This window comes from Chrysochloris asiatica, unplaced genomic scaffold, assembly GCF_000296735.1.
Source record: "Chrysochloris asiatica unplaced genomic scaffold, ChrAsi1.0 scaffold00199, whole genome shotgun sequence".
Taxonomy (NCBI): Eukaryota; Metazoa; Chordata; class Mammalia; order Afrosoricida; family Chrysochloridae; genus Chrysochloris; species Chrysochloris asiatica.
Genome location: NW_006408717.1, coordinates 3,999,129 through 4,014,270, shown reverse-complemented (window position 1 = coordinate 4,014,270; position 15,142 = coordinate 3,999,129). Strand labels below are relative to the sequence as shown.

Here is a 15,142-nt window from a genome sequence, read left to right as displayed (position 1 = left end):
GATTTGACAGCACATAACAACAACAACAATCAAATATATGCTTGTATTAGTTTCTTGTAATGCAGTGATGCCATGAATCCATAAACAAATCCAAGACTTGGTGAGTTGAAATAATAACGATTCATGATAGTTCATGAGTCTACGGTTCAGCTGATAATGATTAGGCTGGCCTGGGTTTGATAGAAAACACTATGACTTCAAAACCTGAACTGAAATTGTACAGCAGATTTCTTGGATATAAACTGAAGTGGAGTAGTAGAACTTGATTTTTCTGTCATTGTATACTGAATGGTAATCCTGTTCTTGTTCTCAGAACAAGTAGAACTCATACTAGAAAGGACCTCATTTGTTACCATTACATTACTTTACAGAAAATGCTCTTCAAGTCTCTATCTCTGCAGAGTACACATTATCAAGCCCTTTAGCGACATGATTTGATGTAGTAACTGTAGAATGAAATTTTAGCAAAAACATCGTTGTTAGAAATTGATTCTGATTCATACCAGGAAACCATATATGAGGGGGCTTCAAAAAGTTTGTGGAAAAATTCCATTATCTGTTTGTTCCTTTTTCCCATAAATTTTTGGAAGCTCCTTCAGTATATGTGAGTGTAATCCACTACTTGATGTTGCACATACAGGTAGTGGTATACAAGTATATACTTATATATGGTTGTTGTCATATATGGTTATATATGGTTGTCAAGTGCTGTTGAGTTGGTTCTGACTCATAGAGACCCTTATATATGGTTGTCAAGTGCTGTTGAGTTGGTTCTGACTCATAGAGACCCTGTATGGGGGTTCTGAGGAACAGCTGGTGGGTTTGAATTGCCAACGTTGAGGTTCAGTGCTTATCCTACAGTGCCGCACCAGGACTCCATATACTTATATAAATAAGAACTTGTATGTGTCCACTGGTGGAAAATTAGAAAATAAAGGTTAAATAAAGAAAGGATTGGTGAGCATACGTTAACAGTTGAACTTTGGATCTGTAGGTTGCAGATTTAAATGGCTGCTTCTGACTCGAGGAAAGAACTAATTTAGCAGAAAGTTATGCCTTTGAATTTCAGAGTAAATGTCTTGAAGAGGAAGTTATCAAAGGTTACTAGTTGTTAACCTCTAGTGATTTAAATTTTAAAATGTAATCTAAGTATTTAACTGAAATAGCTTTTTCTTTTATTTGCTCTAAAATCTATTGCCATAGAGTCAATGTCCTACTCATAGTGACTCTTGTTGATATGACTGTAAATTGTTTTGAAGCTGACTGCCACGTTTTTCCCCCTCAGAGAGTCTGGTTGCTGAGTTCGAACTGCCGGCCTTTTAGTTATCAGGCAAATGCTTAACCACTGTGTCGTTAGGGCTCTTTTGTTACAAAATATATTTTTAAAAGCCAGTAATAAATAATTGCAAAATATTGCTGTCATAGGGAGAAAATGTTATTTGAAATAATACTCAAGATTAAAGATTTAAAATAAAAAAGCTCATGAACTAGCCATCAGCAATGCCAACTGTCTTTTATGAATAAAAGACAAGCATTTGGTAGTGAAACAAAGGCCCTGATTAGACTCCTAGGCAGGTTTTTAACCATTCTGAGGAGCTCTGTTAGCGTAGTGGTTACAAATCGGGCTGCAAACCTCAGGGTCAGCAGTTCGAAACTACCAGCTGTTCTGTGGGAGAAAGATGAGGCTTTCTGCTCCCGTAAAGATTTACAGCCTCAGAAACCCTGTACAGGGTCAGTATGAGTCAGAACTGACTCCATGGCACATAACAACAGCAATGATTGAGTAAATGTGGAAGTGGGTTATCTTGTTTCAGTTTTTCCCTGTAGTCTTTCTCCTATTGCAAGAGTTCCTTATTTACAAGGTCAAGGTCAATGAGACATAGCAATGAGACAGCCAAAGGAGAATAAATATTCCTGTATATTTTTGTATAGGAGTCTTGGTGTGGCGCTGTGGGTGAATGTGCTGGGTTATAAAATCAGTGAGGTTGGTGGTTCAAGCTCATCAGCTATTCCTCAGAAACCCTATACAGGGTTGCTATGGGTCGGAACCAACTCAATGGCATTAACAACAACAACAGTGTTTTTGTATGGTGACTATATGATACATACCAGGAAAATGTATAATTAAAGGCAAAATTAAAGACATAGGATAAACTATTTCTAGGTCAAAATGTTCACAGTAATTCAACACCAGACAGAACTGAACACAATTATACATGGTATAGTCCGTGTTGGAAGAAGTGCAACCAGAGTGCTCCTTGGAAGCCAAGGTGGCCAAATTTCGTCTCTCATACTTTGGACATATGGTCAGGAGGGACCAGTCACTGGAGAAGGATATCATGTTTGGTAGCGTGGAGGTCAGAGAAAAAGAGGAAGACCCCTAATGAGATGGATTGGCCAGGTGGTGGCATCAATGGACTCAATTGTGGCAACGATAGTGAGGTTGGCCCAGGATCGGACAGTGTTTCGTTCTGTTGTGCATAGGGTCGCTATGAGTTAGTGCCAACTCGGTGGCACCTAACAACAACAACAATAGTGCACTTATAGTTTTGGATATACCCACTCCTCACTTACCAATGTGGTTAAATTCCAAAGGCCATGTTGTTCTGTTGAAGTCATTGTTGCATGAGATTGGAGGATGACCACATAACTCTTAAACCACTGAGAATAATGGCACTACTAAGTTGGTACATAAACTTAACTATCACAGCCAGTATTAATCTCACCTTATACCTCAGTGTTCATTGCTGCCAGATGTATGCCAATAACGTGCAAAATAGTTGAATAATAGATTTTTTACTGTTGTAAATGTGAAGTGAAGAATAATGAGATAGTTGATGAGTGAAGCATAGGTGTTTAGGTTTTTGGTGACCACATGTAGTGCACACCCAAAAATGTCAGGTCCTATGGCATGTTTACTGTTGTTGATACGCTCAAGTCAATTGTTGTTGCCACTGCGCATTTTGAGTGCTTTTCAGTTCCGGAGCTCATTTCCCAGCACTACTCTGTGGCCCATAGGGTTTTTATTGGCTAATGTTTTAAATTAGATTGTCAGGCCATCCTGCGGACACAGTGGTTAAGTGCTTGGCTGCTAACTGAAAGGTCAGTGTTTTGAACTCACCAGCCACTCCATAGGAGATAGATGTGGCTGTCTACGCCATAAAGATTTACAGCCTTGGAAACCTATGGGACAGTTGGACTCTGTCCTGTAGGGCTTCTATAAGCCGGACTTGACTCAGTGACAATGAGTTTTGGTTTCTTCTAGTCTGTCTTAGTCTGGATTTGTAAACTAGTTCATTATACCGGTGATACACCTTCCAGCATCATAGCAACATGCAAGTCCACACAATATGACATACTATTGGGGTTATTGCATGGAACTGGAGGATCAACACTGGACTATAAACCACAAGGTCGGCAGTTTAGACCCACCAGGGGCTCCTCAGAAACCTATATACAAGGTCACTATGAGTCAGAATTGACTTGACGGAACTTAACAACTCGGAGCCTTGGTAATGTAATGGGCTATGTGTTTGGCTTGTTAACTGCAAGGTCAGTAGTTTGACTCTGCCAGCCTCTCCAAGGGAGGAACATAGGTCTTCAAGTCCTGGTGTGGCACGATAGGATAAGCACTGGACTGTACCGTTGGTGTGAATCGCGAGGTTGGTGGTTCAAACTCACCAGCCACTCCTCAGAAACTCTATATAGGGTCGCTATGAGTTGGAACCGACTCGACAGCACTTAACAACAAATTAACAACTAGCCAAAAGATTAGTGATTCGAACTCACCCAGAAATGCCTTGGAAGCAAAGCCTGGTAATCTGCTTCCGAGAAGCCATTTCCTGGACAATTCTATGAGGCAGTTCCACCTCTGTGCATATTTGGTTGCTATGAGTTGGAATTGACTTGATGATAACTACACTGTAGCCATAACTAATGGTTTGTGGTTCAAACTTACCCAGTAGTACTGTGGAAGAAATGCCTGGTAGTCTGCCTTCACTACTACTACCTCCTACACAACAGTACTAGCAGTGTTTCGTTCTGTTGTGCATAGGGTCGCTATGAGTTGGTACTGACTCGGTGTCACCTAACAACAACAACCTCCTGCCCATTGCCACTGAGTGGATTCTGACTTATAGTTATCCTAAAGGACAGAGTAGAACTGCTGTCAAGAAGACTCTATGGAGTAGTTCTATTGTGTAACGTATGGCGTCAACACGAGTTGGAATTGGCTCGATAGAGGTGGTTGTGTCTTTTAATTTTTCATGCCAGGAGGCTGCTCTAGTATTGTATTCGTTTATGTGTGGCAGTGGAAGGAGAACTGGTGGTACGGTGCTTGGCTACTAATGAAAAAGTTGGTGACTGGAACCTATAAGAGCCTCTGTGTAGGAGCGAAGACCTGGTGATTTTTTCCTATAAAGATTGCAGTCTAGGAAACCCTATGAGGCAGTTGACTCTGTCAAATGGAGTAACTGTGAGTCAAAATCAATTCGATGGCACATGGCAGCAATAGGAACTAGGCAGTGGACATCACTATTGTTTGGGCCTACCGAAAACGCCGCTTTAAACTTACATTATTGATTTTGTGGATATAGGATAACAAAGGTTTCTATTGAGAGGACTCTTGTTTTCCTACTGGACACAGCAGCAGAGATTATTTACAGCACTTGATAAGAGATAGTAGGAGCTTGGAGTCAACTCAGTTTATCTATCCTTTGAAAAGAAAGAAACGCTTGATATCAGCCGAGATCATGGGTAGCATCAAGGAGCGATAATTTTGTAATTTGAAGCCAGATCATTTGTGCACCCATAAGAATGCCAAATTTCAAGTAGTGAAATCTGTGGATTAGTTCTCTGAAAGGATTTTTTTTTTTTCCCACTGACTTTTGTGGCAAATTGTTTTTAGGCTGAAACTCAAGCTCTGAAATGCATGTGCAGCAAATAGTGGCTGTGATGAATGTGGCCGACTCTGCAGTATAGGGAAATTGAAGCTACATACAGTGTCAGTAATTACATTCCATTTTTTGGGTATGCTTTGATTAGTGTCTCCATTCTTTCTCACCACCAGTACATGCGCACACACACACACACAAAGGGCAAAACCTTGGAAAATTACAATTTTCCGTTTTAATTTGAGAGTCAGTCAGTCTGGTCACGTCAACAAAACCTTTGAAATACTCAAAAACTTTGAAAAAAATATCTGCCTCTTCATAACTATGTGGCCTTGAAGAAATCTTACCAGAAGCGTTTTTAGACTTGGGACACATAATTTTCCAGATTCTTACGATGCAGTGATTCTAATTTTAATTTCAGTTTTCCTGTACAGGAGATAAAAATGGGCAATTACAGATGTTCTGGTTCTGCTTGAGAGAGTTTTGGCATTTATAGGAAAATCTTACAGATCCTCTTTTTCTTTGGAGAATGAAAACCTATTTATGTTGATTAAGTATTTACCCCTTGTTGTTGTTAATTGCCATCTACTTGATTCTGATTTATAGCGACCCTGTATTAGGTTTTCAAGGAGTGGCTGGTGAGTTTGAACACTGACCTTGCAATCCAGGACTTGGATGGGGTCAAAAAAATTCACTCTCAGTTTCCTAGATTGTGACTTTTAGAGAAGATTCTTTATGATGAAAATAGAAAATTTAAATGTTGGTAATGAAATTTGGGGTCCTAAACCTCAAGGTTGGCGGTTCAAATCCACTAGATACTTCAGGGTCGCTCTGAGTTAGAACCAACTCAATGGCACTTAGCAAAAACAAAAATGAAATTTAAAGGCATGTTTTGGGAGTTGGGAGAAAATAATTGAATTATGCTTAGGTTATGGGAAAATTGTATTTATATGAGGAAATCTTGAATATGAGAGAAATAGTATCATTATCCTGTGCTTTAAAAAAGATACTATATGAGATTTTGACCTGGAGGAAATCATAAGCTCATTAAAAAGCACTAAATACTACACTTTTTGAGACCAGCAATTGAGGTCCATGAGAAGATTTAAATTCAGAAAGCAGATGGTTTGCATTAGTCTCAAACCTTAAAATTCATAAAATCCATGGATGCACTAAGCTATAGATGTGGGCCCTCTCCTTGCCAAGCAGGACTTTATAATGGGTAAAACAGAGAGTTCCTTGTTTGCCTTTCCCCTGCTACAGGGACCTTGTGGGGAGGAATGCTGCCAAGCCTGCTCTGTAAGGAATTTTGATCTCCTTGATGGTAATACAAAGAGAAACTTCTTGGGGGAAAGGAAACACCCAGTTTAAAAGAAGGCAGGAGAACTTCATTTGTTGAAGAAGCTGGCTTTATATTTAACTGTAAATTATAACAATTGTAGATATTAGATTTCCAACTTCACCTGGGTCCAGTTTAGGCATATATGTTTATATTTCTTTATTTTAACTTCTCTTAAGGCTCTTTTGAAACCTGTGTAGCTAAATTGCTTTGGAAAATCCATTTTCTTTTCAGCATTCTATTTACATATTGAGGCATGTATATATATATATAAAATATTTGGGAACAAATGATTGTTTAAAAAGTATTTTCTGCATTTTAAGATGTGATCGTTACATCTCTGTCTTTCAGAGAGCATTCTGTAAATAGACTCTTGTTTTTGAGGCAATGTGTGGACGATTTATTGTTTGATTTTACCCACTGTCGCTGAACTGTTTTCCCATGGGAAAGCATCTCCAGTTTATGATGTCAGCAGAAAGTTACTCAGTTTTCAAGAATTATCTTCATATTCTGTTTCAGAAATGCATGTGTTTGACGAATGGCCAGTTATTCTAGTGTTTTAATCTTTTAGATATTTGCATATAGTTTTATAAAGCAACCTACTCAGTTACTTTAGAAAGTGTTAAGATGATAAAATTAAAACCTGTTATTTAAATGATTATATTACCCATCTGCTAAAGTACTAAAGTCCCTGGATGGTACAAATGGTTAAACACATGACTACTAGCAGAAAGGTTGATGGTTCAAATCTTTCAGAGGCTCCTTTGAAGATAGTCCTGGGATCTGCTTGTGAAAGAACATAGCCTTGAAAACCCTGTGGAGCAGTTCTGCTCAGCACACATGGTCATTATTTATTCAATGGTGGTAGCTAACAATGACAAAGTAGTTCTGTTTCTTTTGTATTAAAAGACGTTTGAAAAATTGGGAATAATCATCTTTAGGATGAACTGAAAGAGTTTGTATTTTCAGTGGCAGCAAAAGGCTTACTTTATGACTCAAAGATTTCAATGTTAAGAATGTGCATATTAACTGGTCCTGAATCAGAATCAGACTGTGCATTATTTAGTAAGTTTGGTATCATGAGTCTCTGGATGGTACAATTAGCTAATGTGCTAGGTTACAACCCGAAAGTTTGGAGGTTTGAGTGTACCCAGAGGCACTTCAGAAGAAAGAGCTGGTGGTTTTCTCCCCTCCCACTCCCCAAACCAGACATTGATAACCCTGACACACACAGTCGAGGTATTATCTCCTGTATGGACTTCTGGTGTGGCGCTGTAGGATCAGCACTGGACTATGAACCACAAGTTCTGTGGTTCAAACCCAATGACTGCTCCTCAGAAACCCCTATACAGGGTCTCTATGCATTGGAACCGACTTGATGGAACTTAACAACAATATGGCCAATGTTTGGCTGGTGATGGTGTGTGTGTGTGTTTTTCTTCATTTTGGCTAAATGCCAAGAGTGGCCTCTCCTAGCAACCGGTCTTTGTTTCCTGAAATGGGTTATTTGATGCAGGTGAGGCTTCTACGGGTTGTTTGTCTTGTTTTAATTAACTGAGTCAGAGATTTGTACTGAAAGCATGGGACTCTTTGTAGGTGGGATTCAATAGGAATAGAAGAGCTTCTGGTTCAGTTTGTTTTTTTCTAAGCTAATTACTCTGATCTTCATGTGTGCAGCTGGTATTAGTTTAGGAAAATAGTTTTGCCTAATATACATGCTTCTGTGATTTAAGTATTTATTTGTGAAGGGCCTCTTCTAATGTTAAATGTACCTCATGTATACATACAATTAGTTTTATAATTTCTGGTATAAGCAGTTAGCCTAGTTACTGAGGAATCAAAGTTTTAAATTATCTCCACTCTAAGACAATGTTGTTGTTGTTGCTAAGTGTTGTAGAGTTGGTTCTGACTCATAGCGACCCTGTATAGGGTTTTCAAGGAGCAGCAGGTGAGTTTGAACCGCCAACCCTGCAGTTTAAACCAACCTTGTAGTCTAGTGCAGTAACCCACAGCACCATACCAGGACTCCAAGACAGTAGGCTATGTTAGTAGTTCTGACTCACCAAACACTTATTTCTGGTTAATATTAAGTCCGTTCTGGTAGAACATTCCAAAGGAATTGAAGCATGGAGTTTACAGTGTTAAGCTTTCATTGTTAAATGAAGAGATCGTGAGACAATTAAAGATGTTTTCCTGAAATATGATAGTGCTTGCAATCAATTTCTTTGAGGAGCTGTGAACAAGCTGACCACTGTTTGGTAATCAGCATGTTCACACATATGCAAAAAGATGATGACATAGATGGAAAAGATGACAAAATGAGGAATATGAAAAAACAAAGGAAAAAGTCAAGGTAGAAGAAAAATGAAACATTTTTTGATGCATTTGCCAGGTTTTGTGACCAACTGCCACCAGCTGCATTTTTAGCATTGAAGCTGTTGCATCATGGGAAAGGCCTTGTTGTTAGTTGTCATCCAGTTGGTTCTAACTCATGAAGACCTTGCATGTGTCAGAGTAGAACTGTACTCCATAGGGCTTTCAAGGTTTAGAAGCATATTGCAAGGCCTGTCTTTCACATACTGTTGGGGTGGGTTCGAACCACCAACCTTTTAGCTAGTAGTTAAGCACATAAACACTTGTGCCACCAAGGGCTCTGGAAATGCTTTGTTGTTAACTGCTGTTGAGTCAATTCCAACTCATATAGCAATCCTGTATAGAGGTTCCTAGGAGTGGCTGATGGGTTTGAACCACGAACCTTGAGGTTAGCAATCCTGTGCTTATCCTACAGTCCTACAATGCCACACCAAGATTTCCTGGAAATACCTTAGTCCTGGGTAAACTGGGATGACTGGTGAATCAGAACAAGTATTTTGTCTCAAGTTGCTTTTTCTATGAACAGTACCTAATGTGTATTGTATACTCAATAAATATATTGAATAAACCAAGAAATGTTAACTGCTACCTAGTATGGCATTTTAGGATAAACACTGGACTGCTAACTGCAAGGCTGGCAGTTCAAACCCACCAGCTGCTCCTTGAAAACCCTGTACAGGCACTTAACACAACGACAACCATTTATTGTTGTTAAATTGGCATTGACTCTCAGCAATTTAGAATTGAAAGAGTTTGCCTAAATTTGATCATCAAGACTTGAAAGGACAGTTAGTAAAAGAGAAGCAGTGACTTAGACTTTAGGAATGCTAGAAGCCCTGTTGGTACAGTGGGTTAAGCTTTGGATTGCTAACCACAAGGTTCAAGCCCACCAAGTGATCTATCTGTAGGAGAGAAATGAGATGGTCTACTCCTGTAAAAGTGGTCTCAGAAGCCCTCAGCAGTTCTACTCTGTCCTACAGGGTCACTATACGTGAAACCTTTTTGTGCTGTGGAATTGGAGGATTGTGAGTTAGTAAAGAAATGGCAGGAGAGGAAGAGAACCAGGAGGGTTTAGTGCAACAGAAACCCAGGAAAAAGACTTCCAGGTAGAATTCATGCGTGGCAGGGAAGGTGAAAAGGGTAGGTACTGAAGGAAGAAACCTATCTGGTTTCTCTGGGAGGAGGTAGCCCCAGTTGCTGTTTTAAGTGAATTGCGTTAACATCTGGCAATGTAGACATAGAATTTTGTTAAAGATACCATATCAGCTAGAATTAAAAATGTAGAAAAAGTGACTTGAAACATGGTTTTAGACATTTTGCCAGCACTTGTACACTGGGGACTCTGATAGTCAGTCCTCAGCTGTATTCAATGTAAGACACAGATTTTTTGCTTTTTTTTTTTTTTGAGGATACAAATCCTGTTGTCATTGGATAAAGTACATATGAAGATGGCTAGAACAGATAGAGATTTGAGCTATTTTTACATATCTTTGGGAAGAAATGTCAGGAAGTTATCCCTTTAATGAAAATCTCTCAGTGCAGTTTTGAATTTTTTTTTTTTCTTTGTCCTCCTGTGAACAATTTTGGGGAATGATGTAATTATTAACAGATAACCCAGCTCTTGATTGCATCAGTGTCTTCTGCTGGATGTTAATTCTTCTTGGCATGGGTGTCATACATTTCTTCAACAGCTGGGCTTAACAAAAGAGGAATTATTATGCTTATTGTGTCCTATGATTGCTTTGTTTCAAATAGCTCTTGTCTCCTGTGGATTCATTTTTTTTAACTCTGGCTGATTTTTTTTTTCTTTTTTCTTTTTGAGACACAGAACTTAGTCAGGTAGCACAGCTATTTCAGAACTTCCATTTTCCCTTTTTAAATTGTTGATCCAAAATGGTTCAGACTATTCACAGGCCACTACTGTTAGCTAAAAGGTTGACAGTATGATTCCATACAGAGGTACCTAGGAAGAAAATCCTGGTATCTACTTTGAAAACCTACAATTCCCTTTTTGAGTTGCCATGAGTTAGAATTGACTCAAATGCAACATCGTAGCTCCTGTCAACACAAGGTTTTGAAAATACAGAAAGAACTCTTTCAGAGTTATCTCACTGATGTGCATTGTCTGTGATGATTCTAAGAGCTAAGATGTGGTTGGGGAGCTGGATAAGGATACCAGCACTTTCTTTGATCCTCTTAAAAAGTGGGTGCTCTGAGGAAAACCAGATAGTAAGTCTATCTTACTCAGTCACATTGCAGTTGGTAAATTCAAAAGTATTTGAATTTTTCTGTTAAAAAACCATAATGTCATCAACACAGGTGACTAACACCATGCTCTCAGGACTGGTATAGCAGGAACACAATTGTACCCATAGACTGGGACATCAGGCAGCTGGGCATTATGCTTTGTGGGAGTCAGTTTGAGGTGATTATAAGAATGCAGTTTCTTCTAGTGTGATTATTTTTATTTTAGAAAAACATACTCTTTCATTGTCAGAACCTTTTGGCGGGTACCGCTGAATTCTCTGTGGGAAAAATGTATGAGCTTCTCAAGAAAGAAATTTCTTTGAATATTGCAAATGTCTTCCTCTTCCGGTGTAAAGAAAGCACAGTCTTATAGGTGGTTACAGGTGTCTGCCACGTTTGTTGTTGTCAGTTGCTGTTAAGTTGGCTCTGACTCCTGGCGGCCTTATGTAGATAACAGAAGGAAAAGTTCCCTGTTGTGCACCATGTTCATAATGGTTGGTATATGTAAGTCCATTGTAGCTGTTGTGTTAATCCATCTCACTGAGGGTTTTCCTTGTTACCAAACATGCAGGGATGTTAGAAGCACATTGGTTCACAATGGAGAATCGGCAAGAATAAATGAACTATTTTTGATATCGTTACTTGTTCCCTACTCCCCATTATGTTCCTCTCCCCAACCTCTACCCTACAGCTATGGATTCTATAACTAACCAAAATTTATCTTTTTAGGTGCCCACTGATGGAAATGCTGGTCTGCTGGCAGAACCCCAGATTGCCATGTTCTGTGGGAAGCTGAACATGCACATGAATGTGCAGAATGGAAAATGGGAGTCAGACCCATCTGGAACCAAAACCTGCATTGGCACCAAGGAGGGGATCCTGCAGTATTGTCAAGAAGTACGTCCCCTTTGGCAGTCAAAAGTTCATATTGCAAACTGTGTATTCATTTTACTTTTTCTATTTAACTTCTCTTATGTTATATTTGTATCTTATCACTTACAGTTTAATGAATCACCATTCTATTAATATATTTATTTGCTCTTCCCTACAAGATGCATATGTTTTTCAAACCTGTGATGCCACATTATTACCATCAATAAACCAACTGAGTAAAGTTTAAGATATCTTGGTACTTCCTTTTATCTTTAGAATATATCCCAAGTGGATACAGTCAAGGTGTTAACGTTTAAAAGTTTCTAGAATAATTCCAATTTGATATTGTTTAGTTCACTTCTGTTTGTATTCAGTTTTTTCTGTCTCCCCCTTATTAGTTTGGTTTTCTGAAAACATAAATTATTGATGTTGCTAAAATGTTGGAAAATCTATATAAAGTTATTCCTAGAACTCTCATTTGCCACCCACCTCTTGTTGATAAACATTTTTATTGTTCTTGAGTTATCCTTGTGAAAGAGAATATATATTCTTCTCCTCCTTTTCCTAACAAAAGGTAGCTTATGTGGAGTACTGCTTTGTACTTTGCTCTTTTTATATTTAACTTTCTGTCCTGGAAATCATGCCCCTCTCTCTTTGTAGAGATCTTCATTCTTTGTAGGGTGTGCTTCCTTATTAATTCAAAATAACCGGAGTCCAGGCATTTATCCCATTCTTCCTTGGACATGCAGCTATCTGTGCTGTAAGATCATATAAAGGAATTATTCTTGTGGCTCTTGACAAAACAAAATTCCTTAGGCCCAGTCTAAACACTGGATAGCCTGGCAACATTTCCTTTGTTATAATCCTTTGTTGTTGTTGTTGTTAAGTATCTACTGGTCAGTTCCACTACACCCTCTTCAGCATTTCTGAGGAGCAGCTGACAGCTTTGAACTGGCAACCCTGTGGTTAGTAATCAAGTGCTTATCCTATAGCACCACTCCAGAACTCCATTATAATCCTTTAGGTACTGGAAAATTTCCCTTCTAGGATCCAAAATGAATATTTAAAGAATTGTATTTTTCTTGCTAGCATTTTGTTTAAGGAAAGACAGTGCAGCTCCATTATCACGACTATATATATTAAGCAATTTTGACATTGGAGTATGAAATATGGTAAGTGGAAGTCAGTACATTTAAGTCCTTTACTTGCCTCCTTTCTTAAAAATATCCCGTCTGCTTATTTACTAATTTGCTGTTGCTGTTGAGTTGGCTCTGACTCATAGTGACCCTGTGTAGAGTTTCTGAGGAGTGGCTGGTGGATTTGAACTGCCAACCTTGCTGTTAGAAATTTAGTGCTTTTCCTAGACCGCCACACCATAACTCCATTTATTAATATTAGATACTGATATATCAAATTCACTTTTGCTTGGAAATGACACTTAAAATAATACATTATGAAAATATTTATTTTTATTCTGCTGAAGAGTTACTCTGGCATAATTTGTATTTATAACTTATAAAACAGTAAAATGAAACTCTGTGGCATGTGTGGTTATAGGTTCTTATACCATTTCACTTTCCATTGTATATGTCTTCCCCCCAAAACAAGCGATTGCCATTGAATTGATTCTAATTCACCTACAGGGCAGAGGAGACTGCCCCTTAGTATTTCCAAAGCTGTCATCTTTACAGTCACAGCTGCCATACATTTTCTCCCTCAGAATGGCTGGTAGGTTTGAACTGCTGACCTTCTGGTTAGCATCCAAGTGCTTAACAACATAGCACCACCAGGGATCCCTGGGATATTTAGAGTTACGCTTTAATAGAATTTTCAAAAAGGAAAATCATGGTGACTGGCTCTTTTGGTCTGTGTATCACCATTTGCATTGAAGTTTTTGCTCCCTTAGTTTCGCTTAGGAATAATCTGATGTTTCACATCTATACCTAAGCAGTTAGACTGGTTACCTGCGAGTTGAGTCCAATCCTTGGTGACACCCTGTTTTTCAGATTAGAACTCCACTCCTTAGGGTTTTCAATGACTGATCTTTTGGAAGTAGATCAGTAGTGATGGTTGAAAATATGAATGTGGGCTATTTGGATTGGTGAGCTTTAATACTTGACTAAGGAGGTGGGTCCTGGTGTGATGGTGTAGGATAAGCACTGGACCGCTAACCACAAAGTCAGTTGTTCAAACCCACCAGCCATTCTGGAAACCCTATACAGGTTCGCTATGAGTTGGAACTGATTAGTGGCACTTAACAACAGCAACAACAAAAGGGGGCTCTGACAGGGTGATCAAAAGGTAATTATCATACAAAAAAAAAATTCCTGAGGGCTGCTGAGGAAATTCCTGATAAGACTCTCTCTTAGAAACACTCTTCATATCTTTAATTTAACAACAGAGAAAAACATTTCCTTGGTTATGTACATCTAAGGGTTTGACAGTTTCAGGACAAATTCTTTGTTTTATACTTAAGTTTGTCTAAGGGTTTCATGGTTACAAGATAAATAAGTCAAGATGGACATGGGGCTGAGACCAGGGCCAATCATTCTGTTAACAAGTCAAATACTTCAATTTTGGAACTCACATATTCCTTGTAACCAGGGGATTGCCACCAGTTTCCATTCTACTTATGTTGTTGTTGTGAAGTGCCATCGAGTCGGTTCTGACCCATAGTGACCCTATATAGGATTTCCTAGGAGCAACTAGTGAGCTTGAACCACCGACCTTGCAGTTCAAACGACTTTGCAGTCTGACACATTAACCCACAGCACCACGTAGATCCTATCATTTCCTGGGAACTTTCCCTTTTAAAAAATGTATTCTTTGACCCAAGACTAAGCCATGGAGTGGTTTTTCCCATGCTCATGCCCAAACCATCCAGCAGGAGAGTAAGTAAACCCTTGGTGGTCTCTCCTTCTACCTGCAGTTGTGGTCACCACCCACTGAGATGGTGTACTTACTGGCCAGAGACTTAGTTAAATGGACTTAGGCTGGAGAAAGGACCCAGAACAACAGGCCTTGTGAGGTTTTAATGAATTTAGTCTTTATTCTGTGACAACTGGAAGACACTGAAAGTGTTTGTTTTCTTTTTCAAACAAGGGGACAGACCATAGATTTGCATAGCAATAAAATCACTCTTTTCCTTTTCACTATGGCTTCTTTAACATACCTCTCAGTCTCCTCTGACCCACCCTATTAGATCCCCTACACATCCACTGTCCCATCTGGCAGTCTCTGATCATATGTGGTTTTCAAGCACTTGCTATATGGCTAGTCTGAACTGACCTGTGTTGAAAATATAGATGAGATCCTTTATGATATTGAAGTTACCATTTTGTATATAGTGAAACCTGTGAGAACCAAAACTCGGTGGGACTACCATGTATTTCCAAGTTTTACAAATTTTCCTCCATTA

At 38.9% G+C, this 15,142-nt stretch overlaps 1 protein-coding gene across 8 annotated transcripts in view; it reads left to right on the top strand.

Annotated features, from left to right (window-relative positions):
- The window catches only part of APP (amyloid beta (A4) precursor protein), a 374,547-nt gene that overhangs the window by 54,795 nt on the left and 304,610 nt on the right, over window positions 1-15,142 (top strand). For 6 of the 8 annotated variants that reach the window (XM_006872474.1, XM_006872473.1, XM_006872471.1 and 3 more), the window contains exon 2: window positions 11,581-11,748. The exons of the other annotated variants lie outside the window; for them this stretch is intronic. In XM_006872474.1, coding sequence (XP_006872536.1) covers window positions 11,581-11,748 — 168 coding nt within the window. The remainder of the gene's footprint in view (window positions 1-11,580; window positions 11,749-15,142) is intronic. 8 annotated transcript variants of the gene reach the window in all.